Source organism: Vidua macroura, chromosome 2, assembly GCF_024509145.1.
Source record: "Vidua macroura isolate BioBank_ID:100142 chromosome 2, ASM2450914v1, whole genome shotgun sequence".
Classification (NCBI taxonomy): domain Eukaryota; kingdom Metazoa; phylum Chordata; class Aves; order Passeriformes; family Viduidae; genus Vidua; species Vidua macroura.
The window spans coordinates 73,817,077-73,838,588 of record NC_071572.1 but is presented as its reverse complement, the minus strand read 5'-3'; the positions used below and the strand labels follow the sequence as shown (position 1 = coordinate 73,838,588).

The following is a 21,512-nucleotide window of genomic DNA, read 5'->3' as shown; positions in this document are numbered from 1 at the left end:
CTTATCTACTTCTGTGAGTCTCAGTGAAGATGTGGCAGTAACAGAAGACTCATGCTTGGCTGAGCTCTCTGGAAATCCCAGGAGTTGCACTTGATCCTTGTGGGGTCCCTTCCAACTCAGGATATTCTATTCTATTCTATTCTATTCTATTCTATTCTATTCTATTCTATTCTATTCTATTCTATTCTATTCTATTCCATTCCATTCCATTCCATTCCATTCCATTCCATTCTTGTGTGGCACCCTGCATTTTATTGCTGGCAAATGCCCTTCAGCTGTCAGAGTCCTGAACCCTGCCCTGGGCTGGGGAACTGTCGGCACACCTAGAGTTATCAAGAGACCACACTCATATTTACACTTTGGTTGATCAGTACAACAGATCTAGGTCTTGGATGGCTGATCTGAAGCCTGATACCTCTGGTGCCCCTAATGACTTCCAATCTCATGGATCTATTTTGTGCAAAGGCTTTTATTCTGAAATAAGCTGCTTGTTAGAGCACATGCTAACTGATCTGCATATTTATGCCTTTTCCTTTATGTTCAGACTCTGAGAAGAGCTTCCTCCATATTCAGTTTTAGCAACTTTCTTTTATTAGCAAAACTAATTTTCCCTGATTAGGGAACACAGGCTGAAGACCCTGTGACAGCCTGAGCAGCAAACCAAGCTAAGCACTCAGCAGTTCTTTCAGAAATGTAATGAAACTGCAAAGTGGGTGTGATAACACAACATTCTCCAGTGCTACAAAAGGTCTTCACTGAGTCACAGAAACAAGAAACCAGCCTGGAACACCCAGCCTCCTGCTCAGAGCCAGAGTATCACTAACACTGCATTCCATCATGATGGACTTTTCTTACAGAGTCCTGGGAGCCTCCAAGACTCGAGACTCCTTCACCTCTCTACATGTCAGTTCCACTGCTGGGCTGCCTGTTGATGAAAAATTTTCTGAATTTCCAACCAGAATCCCCTGAGGTGTGATTTACAGTTACTGACCATTATTGTTGGTTTAGTGGAGCTGTAATAAACCTGTGGTATTTGGGATTGGAAGTAGAGGGTCAAAGGGAAACAGGACAGGAAGGAGGCAAAACAAGATCAGTGCATGAAGGCAATGTTGGAAACTGTCTCTTAGCACAGCATAAAGATAGAGTAGCTTCACAGGGGCTACTACATGTAACTTCACAGAGGTTACATCTTCAGAGTACCAGAGCAGACAGTTCAAATGGGCTGCAGATACGAAAATTCATCAATGTATTAAATGCCAGCTGGAAATATCCTATGAAACTCTTCAATATTTGCATATTCTTAAAAACTGATTTTGTTTGTTCTAGGCTTTGATGAGAAGAGGAGCCTTTTGCTGCCAAAAAAATTGGAACAGTATTAATGTTGCATAAGTCAGGTCACTGAGATAGGAATCTTGTTATGTATTTCTCAACACTACCACTGGACACGAAGAACAACTTAATTGGAATTAAGTAATGCATATTGTTGTGTCTAAGAATGAAACTTTTTTTTCAAGATGCTCAAAACTAAAGCTTTATCCAGCTTTTACCCAAGATGAAGAAAAAATATCCATATTTTCTCAAATCACTACTATGGCTTGTTGAAACCACAAATCTCATTTTGGAAGCTCTATGACTATTCCCAGAAGCAGAGTTGCTTTCTCAGGCAACAGCCTTCCTACAGATTTTTCTTTTCAGGTGTTCATATTAGACTTACTAATATCCACTTTGTGCACAAAAATTGAGGACTGTGGAGCAATGGAAATCCTGCATGGCAGGTGGAATGCAAGATGGAAAATGTAGCTCTGTTTGTCATTTAGTTGCACGTGCCAGGAAAGTAAAAAGGACACAAGGCCACCCTGAAAAGAGTGAAGTCACTGGTAATAAAGATTTTTCATAGTCCCACAATATTAGGCCCTAGTCAAAAGTGGGAGCAGACCAAGCCTGCTACATGTCTCATGGAGTATTTCTTTAGAGGAGAAAAACTGTGGAAAAACATGAATTTTGACAACCCTATTGTGGAAGGTCAATAGTCTGGACAGTGCGCTGACATCCAGGCAGATAAATGGGCTAAAAGCACTTTCCACTACACTGAGGAAAAAAACAAAAGTCTGAAAATTCAGATAATAAGACAAAATCAGAAATATTTCCCTGTGTTCAACTGTGCCTGTGATGTTTGATATAGTGACAACATTAGGCCAGCATTTATATCTCTACCCAGTAACAGTCTCCTCTGTTACACTGAATTTTTTTGAGATTCACTTCAGTCTTGGTTTTGAAAGAATATCTTACTTAAAACTGTAAACAGCAGCTTTTTCTCCCCAATAAAACTTAAAGACAAACTGAGGATGGGAAGAGAACTGCTAAGTATCTCAGCCACCGAGTATACAGACATTGTCCTTGATGTCCCTGCAGTGCAGTAATTACATTGCATTCAGATGAAGAACTTGGCTGTCTATACTTGTTTTATGGGAGTGCTGGCGGTGTCAGCTGGGGGGTGGCTGAGGGCAGCCCCCGGTGTGTGGCAGCCGGTGCCACTGGCCGTGTCCGTGTCCCTTCCATGCACAGGTGCACGCAGGTCCCTGGGTCACACAGCCAACCCCAGCACGGGCTGCTCCTGCAGCCTGGGCAGTGGCACTGGGAAAAGCAGCCCTCGACAGAGAGCCTGCAGCTTGGACTCAGCAGCTGAGCAGGAGGAGTTCCTGAGACTGAGTGTTGCATCCTGGGGTTCGGGTTTAGATTACGGGTTCTAATCTATGTTAGTTAGCCGAGTCCAGTGTATCGCCGTGCACCCCTCGTGTTTCCCCCCCAGCGGTGGCTGGCCCCGGGCTGCCTACCATTGGAAGCCTCCTCCGCCACTCCTGTGACCAGTCCCCCGTCCAGCCCCGGGAAGTTCGGTGTCTGTCACCCCAATCCCGCATCCCCAGTAGCCCAGGGACCCGGGAACTGCCCCAGCCCCTCGGTTGGTTGCTGTGGCCGACATCACCGCCACGGCAGCCGCCTCTATTAAATGGGAGGATGTGGATCCTCTCGTCCCGCCCCCCCATAAAATCCTACACCACCAGAACCCCAGGGCCATTTTGTTCCGTGCGAGTGCCGAACCACGTGCATCTTTCCACCGAGCCACACCACGTAGCCAATAAACCGTTCCTGCCAAGCACGGAGTAAATGGACAAATTCCTTACTTCTTTACCGGATCCCTAGCGCACGGTAACAGAGGCTGGCCAGCCCACGCGCCCGAGACACGGACCCGTGTCCGGGAACCCACAGCAAAAACCCCGGCAGCACGTGGAAGCTACGCCACAGCTGGGCTCCCAAGAGCCACGTGCAGCCAGGGAAAACAAACCAACACCGCAGCTGAGCTCTGCTCATCCTGAGCTATCCCTACACATGGCACTCGAAAAATGACTTGGCCAAAACACAACTCTGGAACTGGGGCTTTTTCCCACAGAAAAAAAGAGCTTGTGCAATTTTAGCATTCTTTCCTCTTACTTTCTGTCCTTCTTCTATGATATTTTTTTACCCTTTAGTTCCCTGCTGCTGATTAGCTGCTTGCAGGAACTACCGCGGGCTTTCTTGGAAGAGCATCTTGTGTGTTAATATCCTACAAATCCTATGGATCAGCAGACATTATCTCAGTTCTCTTTTTCTTGGAGTTTTTGCAGGACCTTATTATATTTTGCCCTGTAAAAAGCAATGAAAAATTCCTTTCACAAAGGAGAAAAAATAACAGATTTACAGAAAAACATAAGGAGCAACCACTGAAGGTCTCTAGCCCAATATCCTGCTGACAACACGGCTCACTCTAGTTAGGTGAAGTTCCTTAAGGCCTTGTCCAGGTGAGTTCTGGACACTGAATCATAGAGGATAGTTTGGGTTGGAAGGGAAGTTCAAAGATCATATAGTTCCAACCCTCTGCCATAGGCAGGGACATCTTCCACAAGAACAGGTTGCTCAAAGCTCCGTCCAAGATGGGCTTGAACACTCAGGGATGGGGCATCCACAACTTATCTGGGCAACATGGTCCCATGCTTCACTACCTCCATTGTAAAAGATATCTTATGTCTCCTGCATATCCAAACTAAAAGTATTCTCTTTCTATATAAAACCAGTGCCTCTTGTCCTGATTCTACAGGTCATGGTAAAAAATGTCTCTTTCTACCTTTCTTATAAACCCTTTTCATATATTGAAAGGTCCCAACAAAATCTCTCCAGAGTCTTTGCTCCTCCAGGCAGAACCACCACAAGTCCCTCAGATTTTCTTCATAGCAGAAGTGTTCCAGACCTCTAACCATTTTTGTGGCCCTCCTCTGGATTCATTGCAACAGGTCCGTATTTTTCCTGTGCTGGACTCCAGAGCTGGACACAGCACCCCATGCGGAGTCTCTCTCAAGCCAAGTAGAGCGGCAGAATCATCCCCATGACTTGCTGGCCACACTGCTTTGGATGCAGCCCAGAAAGCCAACTGTTTGCCAACAGTTGGCTTTCTGGGATGCAAGTGCTCATTGTCAACTCATGACCAGCCTTTCATCCACCAGTATTCCCAATTCCTTCTCAGCCATGCCACTTTCAGGTTCCTCAATTGGTCTTTACCCTGATCTTTTCTGATGATGGGAGAGACTTCATTTCCTCAATACCTGTCTTGAGTTTCAGAGGCTTTGGAGATGTGGGAAGAGGGAACTGAGGCAAAAAGAAATTATTGAGTACCTCAGCTTTCTCCACATCAGTTGTCATGATTTCTCCTGTCTTATTTATTGGAGGGGGGTAGAATATGACATTTTGTTTCATCTTCCTTTTCTGGTCAATGTATTTATGAAAGTCCATATTATTCTTTCTAAATTAAGTTCTAGCTGTGCCTTGGCTTTCCTGATCTCATCCCCTTGTGTTTGGAGCACAGTTACATCAGTTAGGAACATGAAAAAACTCAGGGGACTCCTGTCTCCCTGTGTTGCTGAAGGAGATATCTTTTCTATATCTTGTACCTCTCTTAGGAGGGGCCAAAAAGCTACTTCTGCTTAGCCATTAGTACTGTAGGAAGTCCTTAACTAAAATAATACATTACCGTGATGTAGACAACCGACACGCAAAGTCAGTGTTTACACACAGGCTTCCACAACTGTGCTCACCATAAATATGTGTCACTCAACAATCTCACCCTTTTGGTGTTTGCACATCTTCATCCATCTTCATAACTGTCCTGACACAAGCTGTGATTTGGGAGGTCTGGACATGGCATTGAGAGGAACTTTTTCACTAGGAGTCAGTGCAGCACCGGACCAGGTGTGAGGTGGCGACTTCTTCATCAATATTTTTAGCACTTGAAGTCACAGTGACCTGATGTGGTGTTGATAGTTGTTGTATTGTGTTTTTATATTTCTGTAACAGTTCTGTAATGGTTTGCCCCTTCACCCCCCATTTTCTCGCAATGGTTCCACCCCGAGCTTTCCTGCCCTTCCCTCAGTGCCAATCTCCCTGAAAATGCTCTGTCACTCCCCTGTCCCCTCCCTGGTACCCTGTCCATCACTCAGCTCCCCATCCTGCTCTCCCAGAATCTTCCACCTTGGGCGTCGAGTGAGTGGACAAGGGCCAGGGCTCCCTCCTTTAAACTTCCCCTATTGGTTTATGTATCTGTCTATCCTTCTGCCTTCCACTCCCCCAAATCCCCCCATTGATTAATGGACGTCCCTTCTCCCTCGTTACCACCCTGGTATTTAAGATGTTGCAAAAGGCTCGAAGGCGCTTTCAGCTGTCTGACGCTCTGGCCTTTGGAGCTCCTCGGAGCTCGGATTAAACCTGAGACTGTTTTCCCAGCCTTGAGTCGGCTCCCTTATTGCCTCCTCCTCTCGTCACCTCTCCTCCATACAAGGCAGACAGCATAGCGCTCTGTCTTAGCCGCTCCCTGAATCTCCTCGAGACACAGGGGAGTGTCCCCTGCAGCTGACTGTGCCTCTGCCGGGCAGGCAAAGCCAGGGAGCTTAAGGGTGGGCATGGCGGCAGATAGTCCCACTTGAAGCTGAATTTCTGAACAATGCACCACCCACTTGATGACATGGATATCCATGAACAGCTGATAAATTATAAATGAACACTTGCTTGTGCTTACAGCTCTGGCTTCTCACACAGAGGGTATCTTAACTTGCGTCCCTTCCCAGTTTGCCTGGGAGCTATTCCCATCACCAATCGTTTATATTTATGTCATATTCATTCACTGTCAGGTGAGAGCCTTGTCCAATGGTAGATTGAAGTTCAGACCATGTCATCTTTGCTTAGTCTTAGTCCTTGACAACTTGTTAATTGTAATGACAGTGCAATAGAGTGTTCTGATAAAATTCCAGGCAAGTATAGCAATTTTCTTCAAATACTGCAAGGATGGATTTTTAAAAAATCCAACCGATAAAGACCCTACCATTCCGTCTCCTTCCCATTCTTTTTAGGCGATCCAGGAGCACAGTAAAAAAAAAAAAAAAACAGACACCAAAACCATAACATAAGTGATCACTATAATTTATTTTTCTAGGAAGCAGATATTCAGGCTATAGTGACCACAATCATCTCATAATGGCCACTGTATTCTGGAAGTAATAGTCCAGCTAAGGATTCATTACGTCAGCCATGCATATAACTATATTCTTGATGTGTTTGGTTCGAATTTTAACTTCTCTTGCAAGGACTATGAGTAAAAGGAGTTTCTAGTTTTAAAGTCTTTCCTCTTTCTCTAAAACCCTCTTGCTGCTGGCACTGCTTTTGCCCTGCTTTGGCCCTGGCACTTTTCCCAGGGCCAAAGGCACAAGGCTGTTGCACAATGGTAACCAGCTCCTCAGGCACACTGGTCCCAGTTTTGTTGCCTGCATCTTTCCAGTCAGAGCCACCATACTACAGTGTCCCTTTCCCTCCTCATGTCCCAAATTAAGGCCAAGTTTTGTTGCTAGCAGCAAACCCACCCAACCATACAGAGGAAGCCCGTTTAGGGTCAGCTCACTTGAGCTGCACCCTGTCCCTCTCCAGAGGATGGCAGCAGAGCTCAAGCAACCTGAAGGACCTTTTTCCCCAACCTGGCTTATAGAATCACAGAATGGTTTGAGTTGAAAGGGATCTTAAAAATCATCTAGTTCCAACCCCCAAAGTTCAGACTCTGCTGAGCTCCTTGCTATTTTCAGGCTTGACCTAAGCAAGTTTTCCAAGGGATCCAGACATGACTGGATGAAGTAGTACTGACAAAAAATCTGGATGGCAGTTCCAGGTAACAGCAGGAGAAATTAAAGCAAGCAGCACTAGAGAAGCAGAGCCACCTCCAGCCAAATGACTGTACCACTGGGTGCCCAGGGTAGGGGAAGTCCTACCTGGATCCCATCTAGTGTCCCCTGCCCTGCAGCTTCCCAGGCTGTGCAAGGAGAGCTGCTTTCCCACTTTTCTCAAGGGTTTGGAAAGGCTCACCTGCCACACCACAGGACTGCCTGCTGAAAATAAAATGTATTTATTTTAACAAGCTATGGAAAATGTGTTATGGATGATTAGACCAGCATGAAACAGGGGCCGGGAAAATTTGTGAGGTAAGGAACTTTCAGTGTTAAATAAAGGTGAACGTGCCTTGTACTAGCTGTAGATTGTTTGCCTTAAAGCTATCCCTTTTATGGTAAGCTTTTTTCAGAGTAAAATTAAAATGCTATGTTTATAAATCAATATGTCTACATCAACAAAAAATAAGTCTGCATCAACAAAAAAAAATACGTCTACAAGAGGGTTGCAGCATTGGTGGATAGGGGAAGAGTGTTTGACATTATCTACTTTGCTTATGGAAAGCATTTGAAGCTGTACAGCATGACGTCCTTATCTCAAGGAGTTGGGGTCAATGACTCAATGTCCAAACAGAGACCAGTGATGAGCAGCATTCTTCAGGGGTTGGTATTGAGACTGGACTGTTTAACATCTTTGTTGGCAACGTGGACAGTGGGATTGGGTGCACCCTCAGTCAGTTTGCTGATAACACCAAGATCTGTGGTGCTGTCAAGGTGCTGGAGGGAAGGGACGCCATCCAGATGGGTCTTGCCAGGCTGGAGTGGTGAGCCTGTGTGTACCTCATGAAGTTCAACAAGGCCAAGTGCAACATCAGCCTGTGAGTTGGGACAATCCCAAGCACAAACACAGGCTGGACAAAGAATGGACTGAGAGTGGCCCTGCAGGGAAGGACTTGGGGGTGTTGGCTGACAAAAAGCTCAACGTAAGTTGGCAGTGAGCACTCACAGCCCAGAAAGCCAAACATGTCCTGGGCTGCATCACAAGCAGCATGCCAGCAGGGCAAGGGAGACTCTGCCCCTCTATTCCACTCTGGTGAAACCCCATCTGGAGTGGAGTGCTGCATGCATCTCTGGAACCCCCAACAGAAGAACATGGACCTGTTGGAGAGGGTCCAGAGAAGGCCATGAAGATGGTCAGAGAGTTGGAGCACCTCCACCATGAAAATAAGCCAAGACAGCTGGGGCTGTTCAGCCTGGAGAAGAGGCAGCTTTGGGGAGACCTTACAGTACCTTCCAGTGCCTAAAGGACTTTTTAAAAGGGCATGTGATGATGTCACAAGGGGTAATGGCTTTAAACTGAAAGGGGAGCAGGTTTAGATTAGATATTAGGAAGAAACTCTTTACTGTGAGGAGGTGACACACTGAAATATGTTGCCCAGATAAGCTGTGGATGCCCTTTCCTTGGAAGTATTCAAGACAATGTTGGATGGGGCACTGAGCAATATGATTTAGTGAAAGGTATTCCTGCCCATGAACTAGAGGATCCTTAAAGGCACCTTCCAACCCAAACCATTCTGTGAGTCTATGATTCTATTGGTTACCTGTTTATTTAGCCAAGGTGTCCTTGTCTTTGTCTTCCTCAGTCATCTTGATCTCCTAAGGCAAAAGTTTTACTTCCCATATTCAACAATCAGGACTTCTCCCCAGGCAACTGTGATTTTTCCAGTGTGTTCCTGTCACTCACACCTCCTGAAAGATGGTGTTGGAGATGTTTCCAAGGCTGTGAGTCCATCTGATGTGTCATGGGCATTTCCAAGAGAAGACGTGCTGAGTACAGGATTCCCAGAAGGATTTTCTTCGCCTATGGTCTGCTCTGTACACTTGGTGGTCACTAACTCTATTAGTATCTCCTGCCTTGGTTCCTCAGCGAGCACAGGAAGAGGAGGAGCATAAAGTGACAAGTAGACACCTGCCTTGCTGTCACTGGTCATCTCTTTAACATGCTATAGATTTTCCTCTGGTATACATTGGCTATGATTTCCTGTGGGGAAGAGCCTGGCTGGTAGGCTCTGGCTTGACTGATACCAATAGACAGTTTGTTCCCAGCCTTTTCAAAGACATTTGACTGGGTTTTGCTGCCTTGTTTGTCACTCTGTCATATTTGTGATGTCTGGAAGTGCACATGAACAACAGCTCATTCCATCTTGTGCTGCTGCTAAGGACACCTCAAGCTGCATTCTTCTTGAGCCTGGGTGTCACTGCACTGGGAACTGCCCTAGATCAATAAGCTGCTGTATTCCCCTGTGTTGGTTTTGCATGGCCTGGTTTTTGGTAGTGAGAGGGCCACAGAGGTACCTGCTGTGAGAAGCTGCTGGAAGTTTGTCACCATGTCCAGCAGAGCCAATCCCTGATGGCTCTGAAGATGGACATGCTGCTGGCCAAGGCTCGGCCAATTAGGGATGATGGTAACACCCCTGTGATAATCTATTTAAGAGGAAACCAAAACAAATGTGGGGCCACACTTTTAATTTCAGATAGAGAAGAGGATCAGGTGAGAACATGTGAGGGAAACAACATGGGGACACCAAGGTCAGTGGAGAAGGAGGGGAGGAGGTGCTTTAGGCACTGGAGCTGAGATTCCTCTGCAGGCCGTGGTGAGACCATGGTAAAGCAGCTGTGTCCCTGCAGCCCATGGGGATCCATGGGGGATGCAGAGATCCACCCATAGCCCCTGGGGATCCATGGGGGATGCAAAGATCCGCCTGCAGCCCATGGGGGAGGTGCCCACACCAGAGCAGGTGGATGCCTGGAGGAGGCTGTGATCCAGTGGATGGCTTGGTGGAGGGGAAGGGCCCTTGCTTCCAGGCTGGAGCAGCCTGTCCTTGGAGGACTGCACCCCAAGGAAGAGTGACACATGCTGCAGCAGTTTTTGGGGGACTGCTGCTTGTGAGATTGGAACCACACTGGAGAAGTTCACAGAGAATTTTCTCCTGTGGGAGGGACCCCACGGTCTCACAGGGAAACAACTTCTCTCCCTGCACAGGGGAAGAAAACCTTGGGTGACAAACTGACCAAAACCCCCACCCCCTTGTCTCCCTGCGCTGTCAGTGGGATGGCGGGGCTGGGAGGAAAAAGCTGTTTTTGAGGGCTTATTTTACTTCTCATTATCCTGCTCTGATGCTGTTAGTAATAAACTCACTTTGTACCTCTAAGTTCAGCCTGTTTTGCCCTTGGAGTGTTTCCTCCCAGTCCTTATCTCAGCTAATGAACCCTTTGTTAAATTTTTCTCTCCTCTGTCCAGCTGTAGCAGGGGAGGTTGAGTGAGTGGCTTTTGTGTTTGCCTGGTGTTTGGCCCGTGTCAAACCGTGACATCCCCACAGGTGACATTGCACTGGGAAGGTGTCTCACAGCACCAGGTCTAGTTTGAGTGCACTTGCCTCTGGGGCATAGAGATGATAAACAGGCCAGGGGCCTGGGGGACCCATGGTAAGTCTGTGCTGAGCTCTGGGGCTGATGGTGTTTACCTAGGTGAATTTCATGCTGCCAATCCGTGGGACTGTGTGAACAGAAATAGGGCTTTGGGACCACACAAATGACAAAGGCAAGTTTGCTCCAAGGAGGGGAATTCCTTATGGGAATAATCTGCTGCAGCTGCACACATTTGACCATGTCACATTTATTTTCCTGATGACCTCTACAGATCTCTGAAAGAAGGTCTCTCATTACTGCTTTTGTCAGCAATATGCTTTACAGTTTTTGAGATTTGATTTACCAGGATGGAGAATCTCATTTAAATTTTGCCATAGTATTGCTCTGTTGAATTCAAAGGCCAAGGCACGGCCAAGAAAACACAGCCACATAAGGGGGAGGAATACTCTGACAAAGAAAAACAAGAAAAAATTAAAGGAAGCATCAATAATTGAATTGAAAGTGAGGCAGCTGTTTGAAAAAATCAGACAATTTTTATTATTGGGATCAAGCATTCAGTCAATTCAAATTTATGAGAACAGTCTGTTTTATTATGTAATTTGGGCAGTAAAAGGCTATATCATCAGTATGATCAATGTCTTTAGGTACAATCGAATATGTGATATTTAGGTACAGGCTGCAGGTGAGAGTTTGGCCAGGATCACAGCAATTGAGCATATAATTAATATGCTCACCGAGACTTTAGCACTGGTTGAGTTAAGCCTGAACCCACTGTTACTCAACAGTGAAACTGGAAGGAGATAGAATCTTATAGGAGAGATCCATGAAAAAAACTCAAAGTAACTGCATGAAACATTCTCTGAATACACAGAGACATCTCATCATGAAAGGGCAATATTCATCTACACTAAACAGTACATAAAACAGACCCACTGTTGCTCGCAAGAGCTTCTTTAATGGCACCAATACAAAATGGATTAGAGACAATAGCAGAAGCCATGGTATCACAGGGGCATTTTAAAACAAATCACAAAGAATGTGACAAAAGCAGAGGCAGAGAACAAGGTCTCAGATTTCTTGCCGGGGCTGCATCTTTTCTCAGCACTACAGGATTTGAATTCTAATAAGAATGGCCAGGACGAAGGGGACGCAGGAAGGAAAGCTTGTCATTGAAATTAATTGTCTTGTAATTTAGAAGATTTTCACGTTCTCGGGCAATGTATTGAATTCCACTTCCATCACTGTGCTCACACAGCAGCCAGGCACCTCTCTGGACTTTGTGGGAAGACATGATGTCATTGTCGTGTCCCGCAGCCAGGTTGGTTGCTTCCCATACAACCCTGCTTTTCCCTTGATAGTTGGCATCCTCATAGAGAGTGATCTCAGGATTGCTCAGATCTTCAGTGATCATCTGCAGAGAACTGATCTTATTATTCATCTTTGAACCAAAAAAGCTATGGTCTCCCTCCTCAAGTACCAGAAATCGGCCTACATAGTTTGAATGCTCATAAAGCACCCAAGGCTGGCCAATTACTTTTGCCGAGGAGGCAAGATCATTCCAGTCTGCATCTCTTAAATTGGCAATATCAGAGGTGAATTCTTTGGACAAACCCTGGAGATCGGCATGCTCATAAAGGATGATTTTTCCCATCTCAGCAGGACTTCTAGAATTGGAATTTCTTCCTCTAGGAGCTGGATGACAGCCTGCACAAAAGGAAGTCAGAAAACAAGCAATGCTTGTAAGAAGCCTTTTGGACATTGAAAAAAAGTGATGGACACACAGAAGGGAAAAAGGGGAAAAAGAAAAATAAAACATTTTGAACAAAGAATAAGCATAGAAGTAACTGAAAAAGAGTGAGATCATGATGTGTGTATTGGTTTAGGTGTATACACAAGTTTAAGTTGTAAAATACTCTCACATTCACCCCCCACAACTGTGTATCACTGGCCCCCTCCACCCCCTCCCTTGGTAAGGTTTGTTTCTCCTGCAGCAGCCATCTCCTCATGCCCTGAAAGATGGGTTCAGTCTCTGCACATGCACACAGCAGACCCTCACGACTGTGCTGCAGCTCTCAGCTAAAGCCTCCTTCCCGTCCCCTGCATTTCACAGCAGCTGCGCAAGGAACCCTTCCAGCTCTCCTGAGCAAAGTGTGCCTCTTACCTTGATGTCAGCTGCAGGGCTGGGGAGAGCTGAGGGCAATTCCTCCAGGGCAGGGCTGCTGTTTGGGAAGGTCGTCTCACCTCCCTGGATTTATATGTGCACAGAAGTCTCACAAAGCACCCCAGTCAACGGAACTGAAAGCATCCAATATTACCCCCAGGGATCAAAACTCATTATCCATTCTATTTTGCTTTCTATTGCCCTACAACCAGACATCTGACATCTTCTTCCTCTTGTTCCAAAGTCCATTGGAGCATGAGTGACTTGGTGAAATGGGGGAAGTTCAGTTCTTGTTTGTCTTGTTTGTCCTTCTCCTCCAGAAGAAAGTGGAATCAGAGTAATAAAAGGTATCCAATTAGTTCACGATACATGTGCTGTAGAATGTTTCTGCCTGTTGGAGTTTACATTTTTGCTTTTCTGGGAAGAATATCTAATACACAACCTTAGTTTTACTAAGAGTATTGTTGGGAGATATCCCGGCGGCAGAGAAGGCAATTATATTTTTATTTTTTCTGTTTTCTGATCTCTTTAGGATCACAGTATCATTAATGTTGGAAAAGGCCTCCAAGATCCAACCTTTGACTGAATGCCACCATGCCCACTAAACCATATTGCAAATGTCACTTCTGCTTGTGTTTTGAACACTTCCATTGATGGTGACTCCACCACTTCCCTGGGTAGTCCATTCCAAAGCTTAACCACTCTTACTGAAGAAATGTTTCCTAATACCCAGCCTGAACCTCTCCATACACAACTGAAGGCCATTTCCCCTTGTCCCTCCCTTGCCTGGGACAAGGGCCAAACCCCTACCTTGCTACAAGCTCCTTTCCATTACTGTCAAAAGTAAACATATCTGCCCCGAGCATCCTTTTCCCCAGGATAAACACTCCAAGTTCCCTCAGCTGCTCCTCATCAGACTTGTGCTCCAGGCTCTTCACCACCCTTGTTGCCCTTCTCTGGATTCACTCCAGCACCGTTCTGCTAGTGAGGGGCCCAGAATGAACACAGGATTCCGGCTGTGGCCTCACCAGTGCTGAGTACAGGGGAGCAATCCCTGCCGTGCTCCTGCTGGCCACACCATTGCTGATACAGGCCAGGTGCCATGGACCTTCTTGGCCACCTGGGGAGACTGATGGCTCATTTTCAGCCCTCTGAAGGTGTGGATGTCCCATCCCTTGAAAGGTTTTTTAGGGTCCCTTCCAACCCAAATCATTCTCTGATTCTGTGACATATGTATTCATGTATATATTTATGAACAGTAATAGATGAGCATGGTACTATCATAGACAATAATCAAAACCACCAATATTGTTGTCTCAAAGGCAGAAAGAAGGTCACAGTGTAGAACCCAGAAAGAGGATGTAAATAGAGATCTTCTGGCATGGTGTAAAACCAGCTTCAAAGTCAGAATTTAAAAGCAGAAGTGTGGCAAAAGAAACATAGATCTTTGCAGACATTTATTTTTCATTTAATACTGTTTTATTTTAAATAGTGCTTTATACTTTCAGTTTTGAAGTTAAACACTTGAATCTGGTTAGACATGGTGTTTCTTTCACAAACATGTCAGGCAGCAGTTTTATTATGCTAAATATGATCCTAAACATTTTTCCAATTCAGGCTGAAGTAAGTGCTTCAGATAATACTTCTTTTTAATGTTTTTCCTCTATCAATTTTTCCACTACTGTCCATGGACCACCAATATTGTTTCTCCTCATTTCCTCATCCTCCTTTATTTTCTTCTTCAGATGGGTACAAATTATTTCCTACATCAAGTTATTGGTTCTCCCAGATGCCACACTATGCTCTCGGTGACTCCTACTGGAACTCTACTTTGCAGAAAATAGCATCCCACAAACTCCTCTGCTGGGAATTCTGTAGCATGTGTCCCCAGGACTCAACCCAACCTGTCTCTGGTCACTGTCTTTCAAGGTGCTTTGATCTGACTTGTTCTGCTCTGGGGTTCCTGACCAACTTCCAAGCACCAGAGATACTATCTAATGAGTTACTGAATTGAATTCAGCTAACAATAAATTGTAGAATCAGCTCTATTTCTGTATTTTAAATAACTGCCTTTGGTGACTTATCAGTAGGAACTTACTTTACGGGATCATGCTACTAGAAGTTGTGCTTCTCCTCCTTGCTGGTTTTAGAATTAACTCACAGGCATTCTGGATTGCATTAAAAAGTCATTGCTAGAACACTTCCCAGAGTCAACTCTGAACCCTTGTTGCTTTGTCAGTTGTTTAAAATATTTATGATTTATATTTTCACAAAATGTTTTATGTTGTCACTTCAAATTCTCATGAAAATCCACATTAGCATAAAACGAATTTTTCGTGCAAGAGTAACAGGATGTGAAGATGAATTCTCTGTTTCTTTGGTTGGTTTTTAATTGCTGCTTGCATTTGTGTTGAAAGATACTATGATGTCCACTCAGAGGAAACTGTCTGCAGCAGCCCAACCACTATCACAAATAGAAGCTAGGGAAAAGTTAGAGAGAACTCTGGGACCTGGGTCACTGGGTGGTCATGCTGGCTCTAAGAGTGTCTTCCCCAGGCTTTGAGCACCGAGTGGCACAGAGCAGGGTGTGGTGCTTTGGCAGGGAAGCCATGGCTGGACTTGCATGAACACATCAGCTACAACAGAGGCAGTGACACGTGACAGAGAGGCTGATACAGGGCATGGGGTCTGCAAGACCAGATTGAAGAGGCATGGGTCCTGCACAGGCCTCAGCCACAATGGATTGTTCTGTTGAGCCTTGGTGTCTTTCCTCCTTCAATCACCAGCTCTACAGGTGTCTCCTGTCCTTCTAAGACACACCTTACTCCACAAGCTTCCACCACTTGTGATATTTTAAGTGTGGAAAGACAAGCTTGTAAGGGTGTGTGAAATATGACAGCCTCTGTTTCATGAACTTTATTTGATAAAGACATTTTCAGTTCAAGAGAAGTTATAATGATGTGATTTGCCAGCAAAGTTTGAGCTGGAGCAGCCAGCAGGCAGGGCATGGATATAGACAGGGATTTCAGACAGGCAGGAGACTCGTGCTGGGATTCAAGGCACCCACAGCTGCCAGAACACCGATGAGAACAGTGTGTCGTGTGTGTGGGCTGGCTGCAAGCACCAAGCTGCACTAGCCAGGGACTAGGAGACACCAAAATGTCTTTTGGTCAGAGAGCCCAGAGCCAGGTGTGAGACAGGACAGGCTGAGGGCTCTTAGTCCTGTTGGAAGCACCTGTGAAGGTGTTTGTGGCTGTGGAGAGTGAGGGTGTGCAGGTCTTCACTAGAGGGCTTCCATGGGGATGGTCTGCAGAGAAGGAAGGAGATGGGGCTGTCTCTCGTCCACTCCGTTCTGTGGGAGTGCTGGCGGTGTCAGCTGGGGGGTGGCTGAGGGCAGCCCCCGGTGTGTGGCAGCCGGTGCCACTGGCCGTGTCCGTGTCCCTTCCATGCACAGGTGCACGCAGGTCCCTGGGTCACACAGCCAACCCCAGCACGGGCTGCTCCTGCAGCCTGGGCAGTGGCACTGGGAAAAGAAGCCCTCGACAGAGAGCCTGCAGCCTGGACTCAGTAGCTGAGCAGGAGGAGTTCCTGAGGCTGAGCTTAGCTCATCCTGAGCTATCCCTACATACGGCACTCAGAAAACTACTTGGCCAGAAAGAAACTCTGGAACTGGGGCTTTCCCACAGAAGAACCACTCTCGTGTAACTTTAGTTTTCTTTCCTTTTGCTTTCAATCCTGATCAGCTCTTTGTAGGAACTAACATGGGCTTTCTCAGAAGAGCATCTTGTGTGTTGAAATCCTACAGATCCACAGATGCTCTCTCAGTTCTCTTTTTCTTGCACTGGTGGTTGGATGTGATTCTACTTCTACTCCCTGGAAAGCTGGAGAACCACATAGTGAATAATTTCCCTCCAAAAAACCCTAAATTCACCAAGAAAGCCCCAAACACTAAATGAAGGACAGACAAATTGCAGGGACACATTAATTGGTGAGTGCAAGGACAGTGCAAAGGAGCTCATTAGACTCACTGAGTCCATGTCAGTGCACAGAAGTCCCCATCAGGACAGCATCAGTCTGACAAGGCTGAATGGGATGGACAAGGGACATTGATCATCTTTATTTATAGCAAGATTCCTCAGGAGCAATATGGCTCAGGAAATCCTGGGATTTGCCTGTCGTGGTCCTTATGTGGTGAGCTTGAATGATCCAGGGAGCCTGGAGGATTGTGGGATTGGTGGGTAATTGAAGTTGGAAGTGACCTTTGGTTGCCATTGGATCCAGTCAGCTGCTTAACACAGGGACAGCTGTGAGGTGAATTATGGTTGCTGGTGGCTTTATCCAGTCAGGTCTTAGATACCATTGAGTATGGACACTACACAACATTGGAACACAAGCCCTATGAGGAACAACTGAGGGAGCTGGCGTTGTTTAGCCTGGAGACAAGGAGACTCAGAGGTGACCTTATCACTCTCTACCACGTCCTGAAAGGTGGTTGTATTCAGTTGGGGGTTGGTTCTCTTTTCCAGACAGCAACTGACAGAACAAGAGGACATATTCTTAAGCTGCACCAAGGGAAATTTAGGTTGGGTGTTAGGGAAACGTTTTTACAGAAAGAGTGATAAAGTACTGGAATGGTCTGCCTGGGGTGGTGGTGGAGTCACCATCCCTGGATGTGTTTAAAAACAGATTGGATGTGGCACTCAGTGCCATGGTTTAGTTGAGGTGTTAGGGCATGGGTTGGACTCAATGAGCTTGAAGATCTCTTCCAACCTAGTGACTCTGTGATTCTGTGATCTCTAGTGGTGTGATTTAAAATTGGCTGACCTCATCAATAAAATGTTTCTCAGCCATGGAAGAGACAAGGCTAAGGGAGATGCACAGCAAAAGGACACCTGGGAAAGATTCTGGAAACAGGGAAGCTGTGACTGTAAATTAGGAAAAAAATATGACCCTAAGGGTTTTTTCAGCACTGGCAGAAGGGCCAGAGAACCTGGGGAATCTCCACCTTTGCAGTTGTTCAGAAATCGCTTGAGGATGGCCATGAGAAACCCATTTTCCTGTGGTGGTATCTCTGCTGTGAAGAAGGACTTAGTCTAGGGAGGTCCCTTCTACACTAAATCTTTCTGACAGTAATTCTAAGGAAGATTTAAAAGCCTTTGTCATTCTCTGCCTGATTTCATCCTTTGTTCAATTTCAATGAAAAAATGTCATCATCAAGTCATGTGTACAATAATTTTGATTTTTTTCTTGGACCTTTATAAATACAATTTCCCAACATCAGACTTCCCTCCCAGTTCCTCTACAGGCTCTCAATCATTACAAATGTTTCTACTACCAAGAAAAGAAAATATTACCTGAGTGCATGTGTGTTACCTCTTAAAGTGAGGCATTGCGAAATCTTCAGGTCATAGTGTCAGAAACAAGGAAAGAATATCAACAAGGATGTTCTTGCATCTTTATTTTCTTTCCATTGTATGAAACCACACAATAATCTTGAATTCATTCCATATATGTGGTGTTCTTTCACTGTCCTTCACAACATTCAGGCGTTATCCACTACATGCCTGAGAAGCAGCTGGAAAGACACTATTCTTCTATCCTGTCATGCCACAACCATAAACCATCCTGCCTAAGCTGTAAAAATGATAAAGTTTTAGCAGAGACTTCTGTCTACACAGCCCTACACAGTAGGATAGGGTAGATTTCCTCCTCAGTCAGCCTTGGAATGCACAGGATTTTGCTGGTACTTGGAGCCATGTGGACTCATTCTGCTGATATTCAAAATTTAAAATCATTACTGTAGAAAGAGGTACTGTAGATATAAAAAGAGGAACATGAAACTAAGAGACTGGGACCTGAAACCATGGCAAGGTTCACTGTATTGCTGAATTTGCACATACTAGAATCACAAAATCACAGAATGATTTTGGCTGGGAGAGGTCTTAAACACCATCTAGCTGTACACCGTGCCATGAGCAGGGAGATTTTCCACTGGACCAGGTTGCTCAAAGCTGTGTCCAACCTGGCCTTGAACACTTTGAGGGATGGCTCAACCACAGCTTCTCTGGGCAATCTGTGCCAGTAACTCATCATCCTCATCACAAAAATACGCTGTCAGATGTATAATTGAAATCTCCCCTCTCTAGGTTTCAAAGGCCCCGGTAAAAATCTGCAGGGCTGCATGTAGTACTCCAGGTGAGATCTCACCATAGTGGATTACAGGGGATGAACCCCCTCCCCTTGACCTGCTGACCACACCTTTGGCAGCCCAGGATAGGGTTGGATTTCCAGGCTGCAAGCTGGAAGTGCTGGGTCATGTCCAGTTTTTCATCCAGCACTGTCCCCAGCTCCTTCTCAGCAGGGCTGCTCCCACTCCACTCATCCCCAGACTGATCTGATCCTGCAGATCAGGAGGTGAAGGCTTTGCTGAACCTGTGCTGGCTGTCTCCAGTAACCCTCCTGTCTTCCATGTGCCTGCAATTCCCAACACAGAAGTGAAAAATGCCGGGAGCAGTTTGAGCTATGGAATTGTTAACCACACACACATGAACGGCCTTGTCAGGATTAATGGAAGCCAGTAACAAATGGGGTCTTCTCGAGGGTCCCTGCTGGCTCCAGCAGTGCTCCATGTCTTCATCCATGGCACAGGCAGTGGGGTCGAGTGCACCCTGGGCAGGTGTGCAGATGACTCCGAGCTGAGGGGGGCCTTTGATAAGCTGAGGGAAGGGACCATGCACAGGGACCTGGGCAAGCTTCAGCACTGGCACCATGTGCACCTCATGAGGTTCAGAAGGGCCAAGGGCAGCTCCTGTCTGACCAGCCCAGAGACCAGTGCAAGGAAATCAGGGCAAACTGCAGGTCACAGAGGGACATAAACACTGCAGTGCAGAGCTGCCCTGGGACAGCTGCCACAATGCACAGCTCAGGGCGTGCAGCTGTCATTAGGCAGTGGTGGAGGAGGGCTGAGACTCTGCACTTCCAGGTGAACTTGCACTGGCAAAAGAGATCATGGAATACCTTGTCATCCTTCCTCCCTTATCAAGGCACTACAGGTTTAAAAGCACAAGGCAGTTGTTTCCACTGGGATCAACCAATCTGTCAGTTCAAAGCTAGGAAAACTTACTGTTCCATTATGTGATTTGGGCAGTGGAGGACTGTATCACCAGCATGGTCCATCACTATGATTGATTGTACACAATACAATTAGAAGTGTGCTATTTATGTACACTGCATGGGAGAGTTTGGCCAGGATCACAGCAATAATCAATATGCCCACCAAGATTTTAGCACTGGCTGAGTCAAGCCTGAACCCACTGTTACTGACCAGTGAAACTGGAAGGAGACAATTCTCCAGGAGACATCTAGGGAAAATGTGCAAGTGACTGCATGGACCATTCTCTGGATACACAGAGACATCTCACCATGAAATTATTTATTCTATAGATGCATGAAACAGACCCACTGCTAATTGCAAAGGATTCTTTAATAGCACCAACACAAAATGGATTACAGACAATGGCACAAGCCATGGTACCTTTGTAAAGCAATTTAAAAACAAGGTGATGCTGGCCCTACACCTACATTTTCTGTTTCACTTAGCAACAGAAACAACATGCAATGTTTCAGCATTCCATAGCACAGGACTCTGGAATGCCAGCTGAGGGTGCATTAGGTTACACATGTCTAGCATGTTTTTTACCTCAGACACTCATGATCAAACATGATAATCCTTTCATTTATGGGATGGGAGAAGTGTGCAAAGCAGGATAGAGAAGTACAGATCTGCAGTGCAGCACAGCAGAGAGTTCCCAGGTTACAAAGGCTACACAAGCAGAAGAAGAAATCTAGATCTCACATTTCTTGCTGGTGCTGCATCTTCCTCAGCTTTGGACGATTTGCATTCTAATAAGAGCGGCCAGGACGAAGGGGACGCAGGAAGGAAAGCCTGTCATTGAGGTAGATTGCTGAGTAATGTGGAAGATTATCATTTTCTCGTGCAATGTATTGAATTCCACTTCCATCACTGTGCTCACACAGCAGCCAGGCACCTCTCTGGACTTTGTGGGAAGACATGATGTCATTGTCGAATCCCGCAGCCAGGTTGGTTGCTTCTCTTATTACTCTGCTCTTCCCTTGATAGTTGGGATGTTCATAGAGAGTGATCTGGGGATTGTGCAGATCTTCAGTGATCATCTGCAGAGAACTGATTGTATCATTCATGCTTCTGCCAACGTAGTCATGTTCCCCCTCCTCAAGTACCATTAGCCGGCCTGTATAATGTACGTGCTCATAAGCCACCCAAGGCTGGCCAATTACTTTCACTGAGGAGATAATATCATTAAAATCCAAATGTCCCAGATTGGAAATGTCAGAAGTGATTTCTCTGGACACACCCCTGAAGTTGGCATGCTCGTAAATGATGATTTTTCCCATCTCAAGACTTCTGAGGATGAAAGTTCTTGCTGTTAGCCTTGGATGACAGCCTGCACAAAAGGAAGACAGAACACAAGCAGTGCTTGTTAGAAGACTTTACACAAAATTATAGAGTGCATGGCGAAATAAATAAAATGTAAAACATTTGGAACAATGAATAAATGTTACAACAGCTGGAAAAGAGTGAAGGCTTTACATAGTAGTTTGTATTTGGAGGGAAAAATTAAAATGAAATATGTGCCCACAACTGCCAGCTT

The 21,512-nt window shown here is 45.7% G+C and overlaps 2 protein-coding genes across 2 annotated transcripts; both read right to left on the bottom strand.

Moving 5' to 3' along the window:
- Positions 1-11,596: 11,596 nt before the first annotated feature.
- Positions 11,597-12,899, bottom strand: LOC128803844 (epidermal differentiation-specific protein-like). Its single transcript, XM_053971136.1, has 2 exons — positions 12,823-12,899; positions 11,597-12,365 (listed from the first exon to the last, which is right to left on the bottom strand). The coding sequence occupies exon 2, from the start codon at positions 12,310-12,312 to the stop codon at positions 11,782-11,784; it is 531 nt and encodes a 176-aa protein (XP_053827111.1). The 5' UTR covers positions 12,313-12,365; positions 12,823-12,899; the 3' UTR covers positions 11,597-11,781.
- A 7,462-nt stretch (positions 12,900-20,361) lies between these two features.
- Positions 20,362-21,298, bottom strand: LOC128803968 (epidermal differentiation-specific protein-like). Its single transcript, XM_053971347.1, has one exon. The coding sequence runs from the start codon at positions 21,253-21,255 to the stop codon at positions 20,725-20,727; it is 531 nt and encodes a 176-aa protein (XP_053827322.1). The 5' UTR covers positions 21,256-21,298; the 3' UTR covers positions 20,362-20,724.
- Positions 21,299-21,512: the final 214 nt, after the last annotated feature.

Bases quoted from the DNA above. Each gene is read 5' to 3' on its own strand.
- LOC128803844 (XM_053971136.1), bottom strand. From the start codon at position 12,312: ATGGGAAAAATCATCCTTTATGAGCATGCCGATCTCCAGGGTTTGTCC.
- LOC128803968 (XM_053971347.1), bottom strand. From the start codon at position 21,255: ATGGGAAAAATCATCATTTACGAGCATGCCAACTTCAGGGGTGTGTCC.